This window comes from Pecten maximus, chromosome 5, assembly GCF_902652985.1.
Source record: "Pecten maximus chromosome 5, xPecMax1.1, whole genome shotgun sequence".
Taxonomy (NCBI): Eukaryota; Metazoa; Mollusca; class Bivalvia; order Pectinida; family Pectinidae; genus Pecten; species Pecten maximus.
This window is the reverse complement of record NC_047019.1, coordinates 5,955,420-5,980,855: the sequence shown is the minus strand read 5'-3', so window position 1 is coordinate 5,980,855 and position 25,436 is coordinate 5,955,420. Positions and strand designations below refer to the sequence as shown.

General features: G+C 35.2%; 1 protein-coding gene across 1 annotated transcript in view; it reads left to right on the top strand.

Moving 5' to 3' along the window:
* Positions 1-25,084, top strand: part of LOC117326964 (cleavage stimulation factor subunit 3-like) — a 56,969-nt gene extending 31,885 nt beyond the window's left edge. The window contains exons 23-33 of the mRNA XM_033883767.1: positions 10,354-10,510; positions 11,363-11,471; positions 11,765-11,907; positions 12,818-13,091; positions 15,732-15,872; positions 16,714-16,884; positions 17,214-17,354; positions 18,572-18,723; positions 19,682-19,884; positions 21,321-21,380; positions 22,750-25,084. Of these exons, the coding sequence (XP_033739658.1) occupies positions 10,354-10,510; positions 11,363-11,471; positions 11,765-11,907; positions 12,818-13,091; positions 15,732-15,872; positions 16,714-16,884; positions 17,214-17,354; positions 18,572-18,723; positions 19,682-19,884; positions 21,321-21,380; positions 22,750-22,877 (1,679 nt within the window). The 3' untranslated portion in view covers positions 22,878-25,084. The remainder of the gene's footprint in view (positions 1-10,353; positions 10,511-11,362; positions 11,472-11,764; positions 11,908-12,817; positions 13,092-15,731; positions 15,873-16,713; positions 16,885-17,213; positions 17,355-18,571; positions 18,724-19,681; positions 19,885-21,320; positions 21,381-22,749) is intronic.
* The last annotated feature ends 352 nt before the right edge of the window (positions 25,085-25,436 follow it).

The window sequence follows — 25,436 nt, the reverse complement described above, 5'->3', positions numbered from 1 at the left end:
ACATGTACATGTTGTCAGTGCCAGAGGAAACTCGGGCTAGACTGACTTTAGCTGTGGATAGGGCGTTAAACCATTTAAAACTAATACCTTAATCTCATTAAAATAATATCTCTCCGTCCACTTCATTTTTTCTGTATTTCCCCGTTATACTATCTTCGGGTTCCCGCGGTTTATTTCGCTACACAACAATGTATCTAATCCGAAGCTTTCAGATGTTTATCGGCCTTTTAAAAATCCGATACGAGTGTCCATATAAGATTTTTAAAAGCCAATAAAACATCAGAAAGCTTCGCATGGTGTGTAGTTATATCAACCGTGGATATCCGACGAACAAGATGAAATTATTTGAAAAGAGCCAAAAAATTTACAGTAGCAAAACATATCACAGTAACATCAGCCAAGCAAGCCACATGGGGTAGGCGCAGACCTACGCCACAAAAAATAATTGTCAGGCAGGCTATTTTTTTATCTGACAATATTTATTTTTTTTTATTTTTTTTTTTTTTGTGACGTAGGTCCGCGCCTACCCCTTTTGAGTAAGCCTTCAAAAACAGTTTTAGGTTTATTTAGCAGCATGCATGACAAAGCAATGCTAATGCTACAATAGCTATATCATATAGAGCAGAGAATCTGCTAGCAAGCTCAAGCATACTGAACACAGCTAAAAGGCCAGAGTAAAAAAATGGCTAAGAAACGTATAGCGTAGCTTTCACGCTATGTGAAACAGAAAGTGGAATTGGTAGACATTGACCCCAAATATACATACTTTTTTATGTGTCAATACATACATGGAAAAAAAACTTTAACTCTCCAGAATATATGCCACAACAGCAAGGATGAAAGTTTTAGCACATCTTGTTTCCACGACTGGGAGGAGGTTGAGGCGCAAATGTGTCACGCATGCCGTCATTGGACTGTAATTAAATTAGATGGAAGTATAAAATAATGAACGCATTTAGGGGCACGATGGAACGTAGCTTATAGTGCGACCCCTGGTTTTGAAAAAATAATAATATAAAAAAAAAATGTTTACAGAATATCTCGAGTTATACTTCATACACTGCAATCAAATTTGGCGAGAAGTTGTAAATAAAAATAAGGACGGAATTAATAAAATCTGGAAACAAATAGACATCAAAAGAATTAAAATAAATTCCATTTCTTCTTTACTATAGTAAAACGGTTGTCAAACACAATGCATTATGGGGGAAATATATGGCTGACTTCTCCACTTCAAACTGAAAAAAATATTGCATCCAAAGTGCTTTAACATTATATTTACCTATCTCAGATGTTTTATATCCCTTGGAGAGCATCTCGGTCGACTGCTAGGACTGGTCAGATGTCCCGGTTTCTACATATGTGTTTCTGTTGTGGGAGGTGACAAAAGATGAAGAGGTTACCTTTAAATGTAGATAGTTCGAATTAATGTGTTCTGCGACGGAGACCCTTTGCACGGCCCATATTCCAGAGTTTTATGTTGCTGCTAAAAAATTGGTCCACATTATAAGTGTAGCATATTTCAAATGTAAATGTTTCAAAAATTAGAAATATAAAACATGTTTCAATTGATACATGTAGTAAAGTCTGCATTGCTACATTGATTAAGCAAGTGCTACATGTATTCTTTGTTTACTTCTTAATTGACATGCTTAACTTGAATTTCATAAAATAACGTCAGTGTGACCTACTTTTGTATAAATTGCAATAGGAAAATGGAAATCGATATCTGGGATGAGCAATAGACGTTGAACTTGAATTTTGTAAAATTAGGTCAATGTGGCCTACTTCTCGAAAAATGACCACAGATGAGCAATAGACGTTGGACTTGAATTTTGTAAAACTAGGTCAGTGCGGCATACTTCTCGAAAATTACCACAGAACAATGAAAAATTACATCTTGGATGAGCAATAGATGCTCAACTTGAATTTTCAAAAATTAGGTCAGTGTGACCTATTTTCTATACATTGCAAAAACGTATGACATTGAAAATTGACATTTCGGATGAGCAATAGTTGCTGGATTTGAATTTTTGCAAAATTATATAACTGTGGCTTACTAACCCCAAACGCTGTCACTGGACAATGAAATTTGACAGCTGAAATAAGCAATAGAATTCGATTTTTGTAGAAATGGGTCACTGTGACCTACTTTCGAAAAACTGCCTCAGAACAATGAACATTTATATCTTAGATGAACATTGGATCCTAAACCTGATGTTTGTATCACTAGGTCACTGACCTATTTTTTCTAATCACTGACAAGCATTGATTTTTTTTTCAAAATTATGTCGCTGTGACATCTTTTCAGAAAATTTAAGAATGACATACTTATACATGTATGTGAGTGTTTTGGAGCTAAGGCTGCGGTATAACGTTGTAAACTTTAAAATAACCTCAGTAATTTCAATGATCACTTACCACTTACTCGATTCTCTCAACAATTAAAACAAATATTTTGTTGTTGATAAATTGATCAATCAAGAAACTAGTCTATGCCATTCATTAAACAATCAATTGGACCGTCGTGCTACGAGGTCATTAGCCTCTTAATTGTTATAATACTTAAGGTTCTTCCAATTATTCTTAAATACGAAGTTGTTTTTGAGACTTTCCATTTTTCTTCTTCTTTGTTTAGTGGGTGTTTCGATAGCCGCGATTGTTAATGCGTCGTTATAAAAGATGATTTAGATTCTTTATTTGCTTAAGTTTTTTAACTCATCACAATTACATAAGACATAATAAGATATTTACACGAACACATTAACTTTCACACAACAGCGTTGGTAGATTTAGTAAATCTAAGTGAAATCATATCTAATCACTTGGATTATTGTTGATACATAGTACATATTATTTCAATCAGATTTCACTAATTCACATGCACACCATATACATTCATTGACATAGTATTATAGAGAGAGAGAGTATATGAAATTATGGATTTCTTCTGTGCATAGCTAAACCAATATATTTTCCAAGATTGTATACTTCTTTCAAATTTTGTGTGCTTAATAATTGAATAAGTTTGTACATACATGTACCTGGATTTTTTTACATAATAAGGTTTAAGATATTTTGCTCGTAAATCTGCGTAAAATTACATTTTATCAAAAAGTGAAATTCGTCCTCAATATTATTATCATTGCAAAATGTACATATCCTCTGGTTTCTATCTAAATTTCTGTATCTTCTTCTTTCTATATTCAAGTCATGTGCAGATAACCGAATCATAGTTACATTTCTCTGTATGTTAGTGTCCAATGGCTTATTCAAATATGACTGACAGTAAGAGGAAGTGATAAGATATTTATCTAAATCTCCTTTAGACGAATTGTTTATCAGAGTTATACACTCCTGACGGAAAATATCCTTGATTTTTATCTTTAATAACTCAACATCATAATTTTGTACAAATTCCAGTTTATATGTATAACCTATCCCACAAATGTTTGATTCCTGTTTCAACTGTAAAACTCAACTATGATTGTTTTCTTCCATCTCTATAAGACATTCTTTTAAAATGCAATTATCAGTATTTTTCAGCAGCATCCAGTACTTTAATATTCTAATTTTCCTGACAACCAATAAAGAAACTCTCCCGATTTCAGTATAAACAATAGCATTTGTTGCGTTTTTCTTCACTCCTAATAATCGTTTAAAAAAAAACGATATGTAAATTTTCAATGTCAGCTGCTTTATGTGAACCCCTTTCGTACACAGAGCTTATATATGTTGATTATTAACCTTGTAAACGACGTAAGATAAATATTATTTTCATATGATGGTAAAGTTGGAGATTAGCCCACATGCCCTAGTTGACGTCACAATATTGATTTCCTCCCTGCGTGAAAGCAGTATAGGTATATAAAAAGGGATTTCATGTTTAACAAAAATCAAATATGAGTAATCCTTTTTCTGTGTATAAATCAGTAGAACTTATCAAAATTTCAACAAAAAGCTTTATTTTATGAAAATGTCGCGATTTCGTTATTACAATAGCCTATTATTGGTTTCAATTGGTGGTTTTGCACTAACTATTTATATATGAGTTAAGTTCCTGATCAAGGTTAGACCGTCCTAATCGTGATACATAAATTAACATTTTTATGTAGCCAGCTGAGTGTGTGATTAACGTCCAAGGAGTTCCGAAAACTACGAACTGTCAATGTCAAGTTCAGTGTAAGTAAAACGTGACTGTCGACCAATCAGAATAAATCGACAAAGACCTGGAAGCTCATTAGCATACAGTCACGTTTTCCAAAGCATGGATTTCCTGCAGTTTGGCGGATAACTAACTTCAGATGAAGATTTGGCTGGGATGTCTAATAGTAGTCAAAGAAAGCAAATTCTGCTCTGGTTACGGAAAGGTTTGCGATACCACGGCAACCCAGCTCTGAGAGATGCGTTGAAGGACATTTGCACTTTTTACAGAGACACGCACAATTTCACAATTAACTGTAGAAAATGTGAAAAGTACCATTAACCATACAGTTCGCGTATCTTTAGGTATATATAAACTATCGTGTAATTACGTCATTGAATTAATTTGACAAGTTCGCTAAATTTCATTTTAAATTTTATTGACAAAGATTATTAAAGGAAATATCATCAAGTAACAGACAAACCTATATAGATTTTCTCTGGCGGTGGCTAAAGTTATAGATCGATATTTTGTAAATAACAGACATAAACTATAAAATCATCATTTACGCATCGCACACACAATACTTTTGGTTTGTTTTTGTTTAACGTCCTTTTAACAGCTAGGGTCATTTAAGGACATGCCAGGTTTGGAGGTGGAGGAAAGCCGGAGTACCCGGAGAAAAACCAACGGCCTACGGTCAGTACCTGGCAGCTGCCCCAGGTAGGTTTCGAACTCGCAACCCAGAGGTGGAGGGCTAGTGATAAAGTGTCGGGACACCTTAACCACTCGGCCACCGCGGTCCCACGACACGCATAATACAATTACAACAATTATTTGATTATCATGAACATTACATATTATATATACTCTATGCCCCTCAGATATTGACAGACATCGACCAAAAATCCTTGTGCATAAATCTGCACTGGTCATAGCTGTCAATAATATTAAGTTGTTTGGAATTCAATTGATCAAATGAATGCTGAAAACAATTATGATTGAATAAAGTACAAAAAAAAAAGAAAAAAAAATCTCAACGGAAGACTTGATATACCCGTATAATATTATAATTTACAGAAGATTTATCAAAGCAGAAAAGGACCTTTTCCTGATAAATTGTGAAGTGTAAATTATATTATACAAAGTAAAATCAAAACCATGTCATGGCTCATCATGAAGTAATTAATCGTCTGTTTGTTGTTCCGTCATGTCAGGATCGACAGCCTGAAGAAAAATTCATGATGTTGGTGTCGACATGGTTATTATTTCCATAACTACCAACATAATTAAATACAGAAAGTCTAAGATTATCATACCCTGAACACTCAAAAATACACACTTACAATGTATAAACCTCTGACTTTATTTTGATTAATTTCAGCACAGGTTTTTGTATTTATAGATTGAAAAGTAATGTAAAACAACTATGATACCTATATATATATATATAGGAGACAATACGTTCTATACTAATGCCTGTGGTTTGAGCTTCAGTGATATGGCTCCTTTAAAAAAAATCTTCTTCTCAGATGCAGTCGGTCTTGAAAACATTCTCGAAGTGAAAATCACATTTAATAAGTCTCAGACCGTTTGCCCATGTCAAAATATCTTGCGCGTTTTTAATACTGCGGCCCATATTCTTTTGCTTATTTTAATGCATAAATTACAAACAAACCGCATGCTGATTGAAATAAACTGTTGTGCTTACACTGCATATATATCGGGGAATATATGTGTGTTTGTATATATATATATATATAATCATATATATAATGTTTAAAAAAAAGATGGCGCGTGTTCCGAGTCGTCAGAAAACGTGCGGCGTACCGACACTTATGGGCATGCTCTAAAACATGGAATAACAAAACGTTCGCTCACCAGTTTCACCACGCTATCAGCAGCCTCCTAAACACACGCATCTCGCACGCATGGGATGTCGCCCTGAAATTACCTCAGTTGTCGATAGAACGTTAAACAATCTTTATTATATACATCAATTATATAACTGATAACCTTGAACGTCTTTCTAAACTATTTGCAGACGACACCTCCTTATTATGTTCTGATAATTCTTTGTCGAAACAAAACATTAATAATAACCTAGCAAAAATTCAAAGTTGGGCAGAAAAAATGGCTTGTTAAATTTAATCCTTTAAAAACGGAAGCTCTACTCATTTCAAACACTGAACACGATTATGCTATAGATATTATTTTTAATGATGTAAGTGTTGATTTTGTGGATCATCGCAAGGACCTAGGAGTAACGTTAGATGAAAATTGTAAATGGAGTCAACATATCGAAAATATAGGTAATAAGAAATATCTTTAAAAAAGATAAACGGCATAGTTTTAATGCTGGTGGTTATAATGTAAAACTGCTGGTGAAATAAACTAACGAACTAATGCGTTTCAGCACGAATAACAAAATTATATCAGTTTGAATCATTTTTTGTGATAATAAGACTGCATTTGAATCAGGAATATAATTTTATTAATTTGTCCTTTGAAAAGATACACCCACTTATTCAGCTTGCATTCAATCTTAACTTTGTTTCGTTTTTAACTGCATCTCTGCATTTTGCATTTACCGCTACATTGACCAATCACATACTTCATCTTGACCAGAAACGCCACCTATCGCGTCATATCCGGGGCCAAAAGAATATTATACGGCTATGCCGAAAAACGTTGCAAAACAGATACGTGTACTTCGTAAATTAAGATATGTATTATACAAGCAAACTTTATTAAAGATTTACAAAGCGTATTGTCTACCACTATTTGAATATTGTTGTGAAGTTTGGGATGGGCATCTCAGTGATGCAGACAAACTCGAAAAGCTACAATTAGAAGCTGTCAGAATTATAACTGGGTTACCATCGTATGCCAGCAGAGAATCCCTCTATTCAGAAAGTGGATTGGAACCATTGTATAACAGACGTTCCAGAAGAAAAATGCAATTATTTTATGAAATTAAAAATCACCTGGTTCCAAAGTACGTATCGCCACTATTACCTCCTCCTGTTTCAGAAAACTCTCAATACAATCTGCGTGATTCACACAACTTTTCTCTACCAAACTTCCGTCTACATTTAACTAACTCCGCTTTCTTTCCATCCTCCATTCGACAGTGGAACCAACTTGATCTTGGGTGGTCGGGTGGCACAGTGATAACACACTTGCATTTCACCTAGGCGGCCGGGGTTCGATTCCCCGATCGGACGTGAAAAGGTATGGGGTCACCTGCCCGACCATGTGGGTTTTCCCCGGGTACTCCGGTTTCCTCCCACAGTAAGACCCCTTGCGCGCTTCTATCCGGGCCAACAAGCGTGATTAATATAAGTTAATATAACTTGTTTCGCAATTGATGTAAAATAAATAAAGTTTACATTTTTTACAACTTGATCTTGAAATCAGAAATAGTGTGTCTTATCCATCCTTTAAAAAACACTCAAAAACAGTTCTGTAGTTCCAAAATATTATTCTTTCGATGATGGAAAATTAAATATATTGCATGCTAGACTAAGAAACAAATCCAGCACACTAAATTACCGTCAGTGCCAATGTTGACATCCAATTGAAGATGCATATCACATTTTCTTTGCTTGTAATAAGTATGTGAACCAGAGAAAAGCATTGTTTCGTGATCTGAATGAGTATATTCCACTAGATCTGCAGTTACTTTTACACGGAAGAAATGCTTCATTGCAAGATGAAAATTTGAATATGTAAATATGTAAATATGTAAATATGCGATCTTGTTGTAATGATTATGTGTAATTATATCGGGAAAGGGCTTTATATATATAAGTTGTATAACTTGTGCCCAATCCCTTTGTAAAGTTCAGTTACAAATAAAAATATGTTTAAATAAAAAAAAAAAACAATTATAAACTAATAGCTTAATCTCATTAAAACAATACCTCTCCGGCCACCTCATGTTTCCGTATCAATTTTAGTGTCACACCACCATCGGATATCAGCAATTGATTGCACTTCATTACCTCTATTTATCATTTTATCGGCTTTTTAAAAATCTGATATGAGTTGGTCCATGTCAGTTTTTTGAAAGGCCGATAAAGCTTTATTGTAGTGCAATCAACCTGTTACATGGAACGTATGATATTTCAAGATGAATTTATCCTTAAACAGCCTAACATTTACTAGCAAAACAAATCACGGGAATATTAGCTAAGAAAGCCTACAAAACCGTTTTTACTTTACTTATATTATAATTAGCTGATAGAATTATCAGATTAGAAAAGTTAAAAACCTGTCAATTATTAGGGAAAAATAATAAGTTTTTAAAGTGAATACCTATTCTAGGTAAATTTTCCCTTTTTTTTCGGAGAAGGAATTTTTTTTTTATAGCCTTTAATAATGGAAAAAAATTCGGCTCGCGCCTACAGCGCGCGCATTATCACTAAATTACTACCACCCCCACCCCCTACCCCCTTTCGAAAATCCTGGATACGCGTCTGATCCTGAATGATTGCAAATTTGCTATACATATTCATTTTCCACCAGGGTGCTACGCTACCCGCTGGGCGGGTGTCTTCTCACTTAGCCAACATTCTGAATTTTGTGGTATACAGGTAAGGTATTTTGTTTGCCAAGTGAGACTAGGTGTGAAAGGTAGAACAAAAGGAGATAATTACAGGTAAGGCTATAGACTGCTTCATAAAACTTCAAACTTTAATGAGGATATCATCGTGATCTATTTCTATTGAGTCATTTCTTATTTATTTCAATTTCAACAGACCAAAAGGTAAAATTACAGAACCAGGGACATATATTATACGTCACTGACAGAACTGATAACAAATTGATAAAATCAGAGACATATATACATGTCTCTGATAAAATATACCAGAGATATTATTATTTCTCTGAATATATTATAAGATAAAATAAAATGCATACAGTAGTAAGAACAAATACGGTATATAAAGAGCATACACGTGTAAAATAGAATTGACGTCCTAAATATATATCATCTAGACAATCATGTTATGAACAGTAAAAAATCTAATACTAAAACCAATTTAAGTCTCCATGTCCAACTTAAATCTTTCAAGTAAGACGCAAAAAAACTGTCAGAAACAGGCCCAATGTAGTTAATTTGGACACTACATTATCTTACATTAATCCGGCATTTACAGGGACACAACAGAGTTGAGCTACTCAACCTTAAAACCCGACGTGGAACTAAAAAGTGAATTTCTTCTGTGAAATAACTACAAAGTTCAATCAAGCAGGCTATGTACATATTTGAATAAACATAATAATAGACTAATCTAAACTATACGAATTTACGTCTACATTCCAGACTAGGAACATTGAATTGTGTACACATTTGCAAGTAAGATAGACCATTATAGGCCTAGTTTAATTTCGATTTAATCAGAGACGTGTATAGTATGGCGCGGGAAGGATGTCATAATTAAATATTTTTGCCTAGGCAAAAATAAAATATTGCCTAGGCAATATTATTTCTGCCTAGGCAAAAATCGAATATTGCTTAGGCAAAAATATTTCAGCCTAACTGTTAGGCAATATTCGATTGATGCCTAGGCAAAATTATTTCTGCCTAGGCAGAAATCGAATTTTGCCTAGACAGAAATAGAATATTGCCTAGGTAAAATTCGATTTTTGCCTAGGCAATATTATTTTTGCCTATGCAATATTCTATTTTTGCCTAGGCAAAATTCGATTTCTGCCTAGGCAAAAATAACAGTCACGCAGTAAGCTAGCCTATATTTGTTTCAAATGCCCTTGTCCTTAATCTACACCTATGAAATATCTATTTACATGTAGGGCCTATATAATATATATATATTATATGTATGTGGTCCCTGCTTGGTCTATGGGATCATTCTTATCGTAATGCGAATATTCTTTATTTTAGTGCATGCCAGTTGAGTATGTGGTTAACATCCAAGGAGTTCCGAAAATTACAAAATGTCAATGTCAAGTTCAGTGGAAGTAAACGTGACTGTCGACCAATCAGAATTGAAGCAAGACTAATCGTCAAACACCCAGAAGCTCATTAGCATACAGTCACGTTTCCCAAAGCATGGATTAGATTCTCCGTCAACAAAACATACACTAGTAAGATTGAACCAAATTTGTCAAACGGAAATGTTGCAATTTGGCGGATAACAAAACTTGTGATAAACACTTTGTTGGAATGTCTAATAGGAGTCAAAGAAAGCAAATTCTGCATTGGTTTCGGAAAGGTTTGCGATTACACGACAACCCAGCTCTGAGAGATGCGTTGAAGGGGAGTTCCACGTATCGATGTGTTTATATTTTGGACCCTTGGTTTGCAGGTTCATCTCAAGTTGGCATCAACAAATGGAGGTAACACGTTTCAGAAAGAATCTTGTCTTGTTAATAATAATGATGTAAATTTATACATGTAAGCTTAACAGTTATATATAAGTTACCTAGTTTTTACAGCATTCTAGTTCAGCCTGTCTCCCTTGTTTACATAACCTGGCTGTGTAACGTGGATTCAGGCTCTTTTTTATCATCAACCAGTGACAATTAGTAGGAAAAGCGAAGACAGGACACTACTAGCCTGATTCTGTGCCCGACTTTCCTCTGGGATTATGACACCAGACAGAATGTCCAAGTCCGGTGTCGGGGCCAGAGGAAACTCGGTATACATATATAGAGCCTATACCAGTAAATGTACTGCAGTAGACCTATTATGTAAGACTTTGAATCTTCATTTTGGAGGAAATAAAGAGAATAATAATCAGACTGAATGTCAAAGTCCGGTGTTGGGGTCAAAGGAAACTCGATATATACGTATAGCCTACCTGTACTGCAGTAATCCTTTTATGTAACACTACGAATGTTCATATCATATTTTTAAACATTCATTATCGAATATTTTCATTTCTGTTTTATTATTGAAAGTGAATCGACTTTCAAGGTACGACAATCAACAAAAATGTAAAATTCAGATATGATTAGCATTTAAAAAACATGTAAATATAATCAAGTATTATATGTGAACCTTCAAAATCTCCATTTCTCTTCTTATCTACCAAGCTTGTAAGATTTGAACTGGGTGTACCAGTGTAGGATGCCCAAGTTTTCTCTGGCCCTTACACCATATGTCAATATTGTCATGTCTGGGCCATTCAGCGAACAAGCTATTCAATGTGAATTATTGTTTCTTATGTATTTTTTTTTTTATTACAGATTCCTATTACAGTGTTTAGAGGACTTGGATTGTTCCCTGAGGAAGTTAAATTCTAGATTGTTCGTTGTTCGGGGTCAACCGACAAATGTATTTCCACACTTGTTCAAGGTAAATGAAACCTTGATATCAGTTGGGGTCTATATAATAGCCATAATTTTCCCTGACGCAGGTTTCCTGCGTACCTTAGACGCAGAAAAAACATAAAGGACTCCCAATTCAACTACATTTCTGTGCCTTCTTGCCATTCTAAAGGCATTGGAATTCGAAACAAAAAACAAATAAGCACAAAGATATTTATAATTAGGTCAGTCAGGTTAGTGGAAACACATACAAGTGCCATTTTTGCATATAAAGCAAATATCGGAGATAAGATAAATAATAATCCAGTTTTTTGTGTGTAGGAGTGGAACATTACCACCTTATCATTTGAGGAGGATCCGGAACCATTCGGAAAAGAGAGAGATGGTGCGATCAAAGCGCTGGCATCGGAAGCAGGGGTTGAGACAATCGTTCGCATCTCACACACTCTGTATGATTTACAAAAGTAAGTTTTTACAATTATTGGGAAAATTTCTATCCACAAATAAGCCCCTGCTAACAAATATGCCCCCTCATTTTTGCAGAATCATTAGTTTTACAATAGTAATTGTTAAAAGTCTTTCACAAATGATATTAAACTCTCCGTCAAATTTTATAAAAACTAAACATTTACACTAGGATAGGGGGTTTATTATAGAGCCCCACAGAAAAGTGTGGGTGCCCTATATATAGTAATCGCCAAGTCCGTCAGTCTGTCTGTCTGTCTGTCAGCTGCAGTCTGACCAACAGCACTTTTATTTCCGTGCAAGAACTTGAGTTACCTTGGGCCAGTCAAACTCAAACTTCATACAGTACTTCCTTATTGAAAGTGCTTACTTTGGATCGATTTTCTGTGTCAAAGGTCAGAGGCCAATGTTACTCGCTAAATACAGAAAATCAGTTTCTATACAATAACTTCAGTTTGCTTTTGCAAATCAAACTGATGCTTCAAAGCGATCTACTTCAAATTTCATACAGTACTTCGAATTCCTTATTGTAAGAGCTTTTCTGGAATTGCTTTTCAGCATAAATAGTCAATGGTCAAGGTCACTGTTTCTGTAAATAGAAAATCAGATTCCAAGCATTAGCTCTAGCTGCCTTGGGCAGATGTTATTCAAACCTATACAGTATAACCTTTCACATTAGAGGAGGGAGCTTATTTGAAGATGATACAGTACTTGACTTTTACACTAGGAAATCGAAGGGGACTTATTTGAGGATAAATATGGTACTAAACATTTGTGCTAGAGAGGGGAACTTAATTGATGATATATTATGTATGGTAGTACTGTTATGTTTGAACATACCAGACTTCTGTATGTGTTGTTTATTTCTATTGTTAAAATTTTTAACTGGTCTCCTTTTATCTTCAACAGAATTATAAATCTGAACTATGGCGTTTCACCCCTGACATACAAGCGTTTCCAGATGTTTCTGTCCAAGATGGATCCCCCGAAACAGCCAGTGGATACAATAAATGCCGCGTTACTGGGGAAATGTAGAACACCGCTAAGTGAAGACCATGATGAACATTATGGAGTTCCAACCCTTGAAGAACTTGGCTTTGATACAGAAGGCTTAAAACCAGCTGAATTTCGCGGAGGGGAAATGGAGGCATTGTCTCGCCTGGAACGACACTTAGAAAGAAAGGTACCACTTATTCTGAGATATATATACTTGTGTTTGTCTTCAATTTTGTTATTTACTTATTCGTTATAGTTGTATTTGTGAAATGCACCATTATGGATGAAAAGAATCTTTATTCCCCTTGGGGATGAGGCAGAGGGATCACAACGCGATAGGGAAGATTCAAAAGTTGATGAACATGAGCCATTCCAAGTGTCACGCAGCTTCAGAATCTTTCCCATATATGGTTGAGATTCCCTTGCCTCAAATATATCCCAAATGTGTGAATGATTTATTTTATTTTCCCTGTTGGCTCTTAAATGCCAGATTATGGATGTGTTAATGGCGTCGATTGTCATTATACCGCCCTAGTCAAACTTTCTGCTTGTGACTGTCTTCAGAAAGGATCGTCGCCTATACGTGTGAGGCCGGTGACTTAATTCAAGAATCGAGCCCCCGCTCTCAACTTACTAAAGAAGTAAAGAAATGCTTTAATGAAAGACAGCTTATCAATTACAGCCACATATAAAGTAATCAAATTTCCATCAGAGAAAAAATTAAGTCCACCTGAGTAACTGAGGATAATTACAGTTTACAGTCATGTTATAATATATAAGTTGAAGCAAAAAGGGATGAATGTGCATTTGTAAATTATTCATTAGATTTTAAATGTTATGGAGGAAACATACCTGCAAAGGAAAAAAATGTAGGATAAATAATAATTAAACATTTTCAATATTAATTATTAACTCATTTTTTTTTTTATTATTAATTAAAAATTTCTTACATTTAGCTTGGAATGCATGAAAAATTGTACTTTGATTGCATTGTTTGTTTGTAGACCCAGTTTGTCCACTTCCACCTGTTTTTTACTCAATCTACCTCGTTCTTTATTAATTGAGATTTATACTAAATATAGTTTTATATATTCTATTAAGTTTTTATCAAGAAATGTTCTTTATTAAATTTAATGTTCCTGAAAATTATGGATGGTTTGCATAACTGTCTATTTTCCATCAGTATTAAACTATATATCACAAATATTCTCTGTCAATATATGTCGAAAGCAGTGCTAAATCATTATACACTGTATATATAAAGTACTTATTAGGTAAAATAAATTCAGATCTATGATATTATAGATAACTTTTCAGGGAACCAAAAGAAAAGACAATCACACAAAATTAAAGGAAGTTTAAACCAATATTAATGGCTGTTGTTTGCCTGGTAAAACATGGCTTTAAGGTAAAAGGATATCTGAAGGCAGTGTTGGATGTTCAAGCAGTATAGGTAAATTCTGCCACTTTTCAATTTCACTGATACGTAATGCTGGAATGGACTTTTGGACAATCGGTTAATTGATTTACATACATGTATTGTTCAGTAATTGATCATGACTGGACGAGGATTTTCCGAACTCATCAGACTTTCGGGACATCTCATATGTTTTCAATTTGAACTCTGCAACAGTCGTTATTCACTGGAGGTGTGTTAAAATTCAGTGACCCTTCAGCGTTAGTTTTATCAATATCAACGCATAAATTACATATTTGAACTTGAAATGTCTGTGCTGAAAAATCTTATCTGTGTATAAACTTCAGCAATCTGAGACAATTTTGTTTCTGATTTGAATCCAATAGCTGCCTTTTGAGTTATATAATTAAAGCAAGACTATATGCAGGTTTGGAACTACCCAGAAACTCAAAAGGCAGCTAATTATAATGCAGTTTCTTGGAGTATGGTAAGATTATGCCGATGAATTCAATACCATTAAGAATTTATTCATAAAATACATATAATTCAAAGCAAGTTAATTTTCCTTTTACAGATTTTTTTGTGTGACCAAGACAAACCATATTCTCAAATTTAATGGAGATTGTTCTTATATATTTAATTGGCCAGTTTTTTCCAGGCCCTTTGGGCCTTTTGGAAATGTCTTTCTTTTATTAATATGGCTCCAGTTAATGTTTACGACAGTGACCGAGAAACTGGATGGGATGCTGATCTCTCATATGTTTGCTTCCAAGCATGTACTGACTTACAGCTGGTTAGACTGGACCTATGTATGGTAACATGTATTTGTCGAGGAAACACATTCAAAGTCTTCATGGACTTTTAGAGAGGAAAATCGTACTTATATTGTGTGCCACTCATTTTGTCATAAATGTATAATTTTCAACTTTTTCTGTTTCTATATATGTGGATTTTGACCTATAAATGTATAATTTTCAACTTTTCCTTTTTCTATATATGTGGATTTTGACCTGTAAATGTATAATTTTCAACTTTTCCTGTTTGTGGATTTTGACGTATAAATGTATGAGTTGCAACTTTTTCCTATTTCTATATGTGTAGATTGTGACTTCTGACCTATGGCATGAAGTAATTCTCTTTTCCATTGTCTACTCTTTCAATCAAACAATCAATGCATACACATTTTACTTAATTAACTTTAAGTATAACCATCACTGAACCAAAGGAACAAATGAATCAGTAATTTTTAATATTGATTAATAATCAGTATGTAAACATTACAATTCAAATTTGTAATTGAAAACATTTATTGCCACTTAAAGTTATGTTTTTGTTTCAGGCATAAGAAAAAATACTATGATTTTGTGGTTTGTTAAAAAATTTGTTGTCACTCAGCGTTTTTAATTCTAGGCATGGGTAGCCAGCTTTGAGAAGCCAAAGATGACAGCACAGTCGTTATTTCCCAGCCAAACAGCACTTAGTCCCTATCTGAGATTCGGCTGTTTAGCTCCACGCCTTTTTTACTGGAAACTAGCAGAACTATATAGAAAGGTAATAAAGCTTCTTTTAATCAGTTAAACATCACTAATTTTTAATCAGTCAAACTAAATATATGCTTTTGTAAAATTGGTTTAATTATGCTTCCTTATAATCGGTTAAACTATGTTTCCTTATAATCAGTTAAAATATGTTTTCTTATAATCAGTTAAAATATGTTTTCTTATAATCAGTTAAAATATGTTTCCTTATAGACAGTTAAATTTTGCGTCCTTATAATCAGTAAAACTTTGCATCCTTATTTTCAGTTGAAATACGCTTCGTTATAATCAGTTAAACTAAGTTTCCTTATGATCAGTTAAATTATGTTACCTTAAAATAAGTTAAACTATGCTTCGTTATTATCAGTTAAAATATGCTTCCTTCAAATCGATTAAACTATGCTTTCTTATGATTGTTAAAAGCAGTGGTGCATTGTAATAGATTATTTTAATTGGTTAAATGAGGTACTTGTAGCTGATTGGTGAATTGGTGTGGTCATTGAATACCTGGTAGCACCTCACTGATCTGAGTTTAGTCATTACAGCATGTGCATCGTACAGCTGTTTTGTCCACTGTCTTTGTCAGTGATACTGAGAATGTGGCTTACTTTAAATTTCTTCTTCAGAGTTAAAGATAAAACAAAAACATAACTGATGGCTGCATTGGGATCAGTTAGAAGACTTATTTCATTGACACTGACCACATAATGATGTTGTTATTAAACAATAAAAACCTATATTTCTCAGTTTATTTTCAATTTTAGCCATGAGAAGTTTTGATTAATGCAGAATGTCATGACATAAATGCATTATCTTTTCAAATTTATACTAAGATATTTGTTTTTATTCCACAGGTGAAAAAGCAATCCGATCCCCCACTGTCTCTGCATGGTCAGCTGTTATGGCGTGAATTTTTTTATACCGCTGCCACGAATAATCCAAACTTTGATCAAATGAAAGATAACCCAATCTGTGTAAAGGTACCCTGGGATCATAATCCTGAGGCTCTGGCCAAGTGGGCAGAGGTGAGTAACATATCTGGAAATCTATGGCGTCACCTTTCCACAGGTGTAATTAACATGACATTGTGTCAACTTTCCTCAGGTATAATTCACATGACATCGAATCCCTTTTCCACCAATGTAATTAACCTGACCTTGTGTCGTCCTTTCAAGTGTAATTAACATGACATTGAATCACCTTTCCACCAATGTAATTAACACGACTTTGTCACATCTTTCCTTAGGTTTAATTTACATTACATTATCGCCTCTCCATCGATGTAATGAACATGACATTTTGTCACCTTTCCACAGGTGTAATTTATATTACATGGCATTGTGTCACCTTTCAGGGTATGACAGGATATCCTTGGATTGATGCTATAATGCGACAGCTGAAACAAACGGGCTGGATCCACCATCTGGCCAGACATTCAGTGGCGTGTTTCCTCACTCGAGGGGACTTGTGGATCTCGTGGGAGGAGGGCATGAAGGTAACTATCTCATACCAACTGTATCAGTGTAAAAAAAATATATTCTGGGAGTAGAATTTTAATATAAGCATCATAGGTAATTTATCTGGTACCTCCAGACTTTTGTCAGATTCAGTTTATTTCAAATAAAGCATAAAGAAATTTTCATTTAGGCTTCGTAGTAACAATAATTTTGGGAAAGAGAAATAAAACTGCTTCACAAGAGAAATAGCTAAGCTCTGCTGTCTCCATTCTTTTGTCATCGCCTTTTGATCTACATCAGATGAGAACATTTCTACCTGTGTCTCCAGGTGTTTTCTGTATTTACCTGTGATGCATGTCTTCAGGTGTTTTCTGTATTTACCTGTGTTACATGTCTCCAGGTGTTTTCTGTATTTACCTGTGATACATGTCTCCAGGTGTTTGATGTATTTACCTGTGTTACCTGTCTCCAGGTGTTTGATGTATTTACCTGTGTTTCAAGGTGTTTTCTGTATTGACCTGTAATACCTGTGTCTCCAGGTGTTTGATGTATTTACCTGTTATACCTGTGTCTCCAGGTGTTTGATGTATTTACCTGTGTTTCAAGGTGTTTTCTGTATTTACCTGTAATACCTGTGTTTCCAGGTGTTTTCTGTATTTACCTGTGATACCTGTGTCTCCAGGTGTTTTCTGTATTTACCTGTAATACCAGCTGTGTCTCCAGGTGTTTTCTGTATTTACCTGTGTTACCTGTCTCCAGGTGTTTGTTGTATTTACATGTGATACCTGTGTCTCCAGGTGTTTTCTGTATTTACCTGTGTTACCTGTCTCCAGGTGTTTTCTGTATTTACCTGTAATACCTGTGTTTCCAGGTGTTTTCTGTATTTACCTGTAATACCAGCTGTGTCTCCAGGTGTTTTCTGTATTTACCTGTAATACATGTGTTTCCAGGTGTTTTCTGTATTTACCTGTAATACCTGTGTTTCCAGGTGTTTTCTGTATTTACCTGTAATACCTGTGTTTCCAGGTGTTTTCTGTATTTACCTGTAATACCTGTGTCTCCAGGTGTTTTCTGTATTTACCTGTAATACCAGCTGTGTCTCCAGGTGTTTTCTGTATTTACCTGTGTTACCTGTCTCCAGGTGTTTGTTGTATTTACATGTGATACCTGTGTTTCCAGGTGTTTTCTGTATTTACCTGTAATACCTGTGTTTCCAGGTGTTTGATGTATTTACCAGTAATACCTGTGTTTCCAGGTGTTTGATGAACTTCTCCTGGATGCTGATTGGAGCGTTAATGCTGGTATGTGGATGTGGCTCTCCTGTAGTTCCTTTTTCCAGCAGTTTTTCCACTGTTATTGTCCTGTAGGCTTTGGGAAGAGGGCTGACCCTACTGGAGATTTCATCAGGTAACTAACTAAATCATTGAACACAAGTATGTATGCATGTCTACCAATGATGGTAATATTATGGCATGACTTTGTCCTGCGGCCATAGGTCTGATGTAAACTTCTGTTATTCCCCACTTTCACCAAACGGGGGATATCAATTTGGGTTTGTCCATCTATCAAAGTTCATTTCATTACAACAAATGTGAACAGATTTTCTTCAAACTTAGTTACAAGGTTTAAAGCCTTAAGGGATCAGCAAAGTTTGATTGCCACTTTTCCTTAACTTAATTTGACAGAGTTATGGCCCCTTGATTAACTAAAAACGTTGTTTTCTGCTGTTTCCATGAAATACCTAGAACAGTTGTGGGCAAATTTTCTTCAAACTTGACATAAAGGTTATATTAAATTGCCTTATAACAGCCATGTTCAATTGCCACTTTGCAAGAAGTTATTTGGCAGAGTTATGGCCCCTTGATTTACAAAACAATTTGTTTTCTGCAGTTTCCATGCAATTACTCCCACAAATATCCGATTATCATCAAAATTAGTAACAGAGTTATCCTCTCATTATTCAGCAGAATTCATCATTATGTCAAGCCGTAACGACATGTTTACTTCTAACTTGGAAAATGTTTACCTGGGTTAAGGTCAAGGCCACCATTATATTTATAAAAAAAAGTTTCATCAAAAACCATTACAGTGTTGTTTGGGACCTGTTGGGGGGTATAATAGCTTTAGCAATACTCAGTATGCTCGTTTTCCTGATCAAAATTTTTATCTGACATTTTATTACAGTGTTTTTATTTTGTCTTTGGATTTTCTTTATTGTTATATTTTGTTATTGTATAATATGTCATAGTCAGGGAAGTCCGACTGTGTATGTAACATATATGGTATACTATATGAAGCTATTTTGAAAATAAATGCCAAATCAATCGCCTTTCTTACATTCTGGCTTGTACACCTCTCTAAACAGGTCCTACATACCAGAACTCAAGAACTATCCTTCTAAGTATATCTTTGAGCCGTGGAATGCCCCACAGTCCGTCCAGAAGGCAGCCAAGTGTGTCATAGGGAAGGATTATCCAGTTCCTATCATCCGTCACAGTGATGTCAGTAAAATCAACATGGAGCGGATGAAGCAGGTCTACCAGCTCCTAGCTCAGCGAGCATCTGCAGGTACTTGTACCAATACAAAGTAGTTCTATCTGCAGCTTTCAACAAAGGTTTCCCTGAGCTGATAACCATTAATATGGGGAATAGACTGAATCTTACGATATTTCCTACAACTCTTACCCAGAGCTTTTGATGTCCACTGTCCATCTTGGTCAGTCTAGTGGTGAATGCTAGGTTGTGTTGCTATGTCACTCGAAAGAATGATGCAAACACACAAAAGGCTACTTGACCACTGTCCACTATCCAGCTTGGTCAGGCTAGTCGTGAATGCAAGGTGGTGTTGATATGTCACTCACAGGAATGATGCAAACACACAAGAGGCTACTTGACCACTGTCCATCTTGGTCAGTCTAGTGATGAATGCTAAGCGATGTTGCTATGTCCTCGAAGGAATGATGCAAACACACAAGAGGCTACTTGACCAATGTCCATCTTGGTCAGTCTAGTGATGAATGCTAAGCGATGTTGCTATGTCCTCGAAGGAATGATGCAAACACACAAGAGGCTACTTGACCACTGTCCATCTTGGTCAGTCTAGTGGTGAATGCTAAGCGATGTTGCTATGTCCTCGAAGGAATGATGCAAACACACAAGAGGCTACTTGACCACTGTCCATATTGGTCAGTCTAGTTGTGAATGCTAGGTGGTGTTGCTATGTCACTCGAAAGAATGATGCAAACACACAAAAGGCTACTTGACCACTGTCCATCTTGGTCAGTCTAGTGGTGAATGCTAGGTGGTGTTGTTATGTCCCTCAAAGGAATGATGCAAACACACAAGAGGCTACTTGACCACTGTCCATCTTGGTCAGTTTTGTGGTTGATACTAGGTGGTGTGGCTACATCACTCAAGTGAGTGTTGCAACCAAGCAGGAGGTTACTTGTACCATAGTTGGGGGCAAATGGTACCTCCCGCCGTCTTTGTTCATAAACATTAATTTATGAAATTATGTAGCAGAGTTATTTGAACAGAGCAAGAAGTCAACTGACAAAAAAAAAAACCAGGATTAAGGTCAAGTTCAAAGGTTGACGTTACTGTTGCACATTATATTTATAAGCTATCATTGATATAAATGTATTTATGATTGTAACCGAGCGCATGATAAATTGAATTTAAATCACTGCCTCCGCTAGGGATCGAACCCGGGACCTCTGGCTTACTAGTCTTACGCTCAACCGATCGAGCTAAAGAGAAGATCTCTCTAGCCGAGCGGTATATTGCGGCTAGTATTTACCAGGGTTACATGATTATAAAGAAATTTATCAGTAGTGACAAGGTAATAAATATCCATATTCAATTTCCCTCAAGATTATAATTTTATGCCCTTCATCATAATATAATTTTTAGATAATTTTGAACATTGCCTGCTACAGTATGGAAGTGTAATGCTATGTCAAGTCCAGTTACTGTTGTTATATGTATATTTTGATTGTTTGTAGTGTCATCAATACCAAAGCACCCGGAGGATCTGACGAACAAGACAACAATGGCACTTACAGGTAAATACAAAATATCACCCTTTAAAATCTGAGTGTAAGGGTTTTTCGAGTAAAATTAATGGATACTTCAGGAGAAATTTCAAATGAATCAGCATGGTGAGTGCTGAGAAAATGTAGTTTAATATATTTGTGAATTGAATCGCTTCTGTTGGTGGCGGCTCCTGTATAAAAAAACTGGAGTCTGATACCTATAAAGTAGATCTTTTACTGGATGGAATAGCTCCCAACTCATTCCATTACTAAACTCATTCACTAACCTGGTCCAAAAGGTCCGTAATGAGGATAATTGGTTGGTTCTTTCCTAATAGGATCCATATTCATGACTGCATTTATTAAAACCCTTAAACAAGTTCTTCAGATTAATCAAAATACTTACAACTGGCTAGTGTGGTCGTGGTGTTTGTCAGAAGAAATGACCTTGACCTATAGTCAAAGTTGCAGGTGTCAACTCGGCTTTACAAAGACACAAAACATCTGATAAATAACTGTAAGGCCGAGAATCATTATCTTTGTCAGGTCTGACATTTTTTGTGGAAAGAAATGACTTTGACTCCTACTTAGGATTTTTAGGTGTTGTTTCAGCCCCCTATAGCAATCATCACCAAACTTAGTGAGAGCATATTTATTTGGAACTCTTGGGGGGGGGGGGGGGGGGGGGGGGGGGATCAAATGTAGCTTATTTCTATGATAAATCACAGAAAACACTTACAACACGCTAGACAATCTATCTCCTTCCGCAAAGTATTTGTTTGTAATTTAGTAATACGATTCATGCAATTAAAGAAGAATACTTCCGATTGGTTCTGAAGTCATTTCCAAGAAATAGGCCTACAAAAATGTCCGTGCTGGTTGAGATGGTTGAAGTGATTATGGGGCGAAACCTAACATAAGATTGTTTCCGCAACAAAGATTCCGATAGCAATAAAGAGGTTGCATGGTTTAAAAGAGTATCTCCCGATGAGATCATGATGTAAACAATGAAATTTCCCATGGTCTTCATCTCTCGAAACCTTGTGTTGATATCTTTCTGTCAGTATTTAACACATGTTGTAGAAATCATAAAAATGGGAACAAGCCCTTGAATATCAAATCAACTGGAACATGCTAACACTATGGATTGGGGATGCAGGGAGATTGCTTTCTAAAAATGGAAAATTTACTATTTAGATAAAAGAAACAAACATCATTACTTACTTACTTAGAGGAAGTTTAAAAGAAGAAAAAAAATACACTCATCTTGTTCATTAACATATTGTTAATTGACTGAAAAACTTATCTTATTGGTCCGAGACTGTCGTCGCTGTTACTGAAAATAGAATGTTATTCATGTTTGTGTTAGCCATTACCGGTATTCATATTTGTGTACTAGGTGCTCACTCCGGAAACCACCCGACCCGAGGGCCAGCCTGCTGTAATGCCGCGGCCCAGCAGACGAACATTGAGGATAACGATCAGGGTATTGGCTCTACGTTTGCCGTGTACACCAGTGCGTCATAGTGTTCATAGAATTACCCGTCACCCTTTCTGGTGTTTCCTATTACCAGTGCATAACTTGTTCTTGTGATGGTGGAAAAATTATGTAAACAACAGACCAGAATTCAAAAATATCTTCTGCTTGTCATAGCTCTTCGGGTGAAAGAGACTTCATTTGTGTGGGTATATTATTACAATTACGATGGACAGTCCACAAATGAACTCTTATGATCAACAAACATGTGTATATTTATGTTACAAAGAAACAAAGAAAGGCAATTCTTGTCTCGGGTCTGAGTCGGCCTCAAACTACAGCACCATCTTTTCTATCCGAGAAGTATCTATTTATAGCAACACCGCCATTAAAGGGTTATTTCAGTGCCGTAGAGCTAAATAACTAGATACTCTCTCTTTACATGATCCTGGTGACAAATTGTCTGTCATATATGTCTAGTAAGTGATAACAAAGATGTAAATAAATTCATATATTTATTTATTTACAATTAGCATTTTAATAACTGTACAAAGTTTACTTGGATCCATTTTGTATGATTATAAAACATCATTTCTTACTAGATCATATACATATACATATGTACAAAGTACATTGATAAGTCTAGTCCCTATCCATATCCTGTTCGTAGATATATGTGTTCATGAATGAATGAATCCCAATTCCATGCACCATTTGAAATTCTTTCACGAAATTCCGTTAAAAATTATTCATTATCACAGTATCTTTTAAACAGAATGTACGGTAGAGTCAAACAGGTCATCCTAAAAGTTATCAGTGAAACTTTGTCATTATTCAGAAGTTTTCAGAAATTGGTCTGTAAATATACTTTTTCTGAGGAATTCTGATCATGTGCAATCGCCCTAAGAATATTTTTGTAAGTTGGCAATTATGAGATTTCATCTTGTTTCTTTGTCATTAATATGGTAAGATAGACTTTAACAGGTCCATTGTCGGTGTAAATATCATTGAATTTCATATTGGTACATAACATGATTATTTATGAAAATATCCGTGAAGCGGAAAATGGTGCGATATTCTATTGGCTTGTAGAAGTAATCGTGCTTTGCTTTTTGAACATACCATAGTCATTATATTTTACTTACATTTGTAATTTAACAGAAGACCTCATAGGTAGATACATCGAAAGTTTACTGTAATTAATGAGGTTATGTATCTAAAATGTTTGCTACAATATAATGAGTTTAGTATCATCATTACATTGAAATAGTCCATTTTCTCTTTTGGTACCTTTTAAGTTACACACATTGAATTTCAACAGATGTATTATATGGACTATATGTCCGTCCATTTGTCCGTTGGGTTGTTTGTCCATGACATTATGGGTTAAATCTCTGAATTATACCTGTAAGTATATTGACGCACAGTATTGCTGTGTGTCCATATATATATATTGTTTCTGTTCGTTCACGTGTATAATGTTATAAATCTGTTTATAAAGGAAGATACCTGGTAAATTTGTTTTTAACGTTGAGATGTCAATCATCACGTTATGACGAGTAAGTGTACCCCTCCTATTGAATGAGTATCTCTTACTAGATCGAATATCATTGATTAAAACTTGACCTAAAACAGTTAAAAACCCTGTTCTGAGCTTATTTCTTGCAGTGTTATACTGTTATACAGTCAATGTCATAGTATATTCACGGGTCAGTCTGTCCTTTTCAACTAATTTGTGACCATGTAAATATCATGGTTTGAGTATTTCTGATTATAGATTTTCACCACGTTTATGGTTTTGATGAACTTTAAAATGAATTATACTTCACTCGGTCGTTGAAAATTGTTTAGGGTCTCATCTGCTGACATCGTTTCACTTGAATTTTATTTGCGAATTCAGAAGACGACAGAGTGTAGTGTACTTGAAAGTAAATTCTTTGTCCCCACTTTAGTCATTTAATATAAAAACTTGTTTGAAATATGATCTGCACATGGGCATGAAGTTGAGTATGTAAGGGAATCATCATCAGGGATGGACTATGGTTTGTCCTTCAGCGATTTGTACATAATGTTATTTGTTATTATTGTTGTAATATGAAGTAGAATGGCTGGCTGTTAACATAACTCCTGTCTGGTTACGGAGCTATGTTGAGAGCTGTTGTTTTCCTGCAAAGCAAGGTTAAGATTCTTTGTTAAATTGGGTACGAACTTTAAAGTACCTCTTTACCAATGAGAAATTAAAGAATGCTAAAATAAAGAAAGTGTGTTTGTCTTGTTTACCCGGTAAATATGTTCAGATCAACGGGTCCAAAGGACAGATGGGCTTATGCGAAGGGAGTCGTCCGTCAACTTTTCCTTTAAATCGTCTCTAGTCATGAACAAATCAATAGATTTTGACCAAATTCGGCATATGGAATAAAATTTTGACGACCCTGGAGCCGGAGAGACAGGACTCGATACGGGAAACAGGTCATTACTTTATATAAAAGATTGGGGGGTAGGATGTCTCGACATATTTGTGACCTTTCTCTTTTGGGAAAGTATCCTAAAAAGGCACTAAAAAGCATTGTGTATTTGCTTGTGTAAGTTAATACAAAGTAACTGAAATT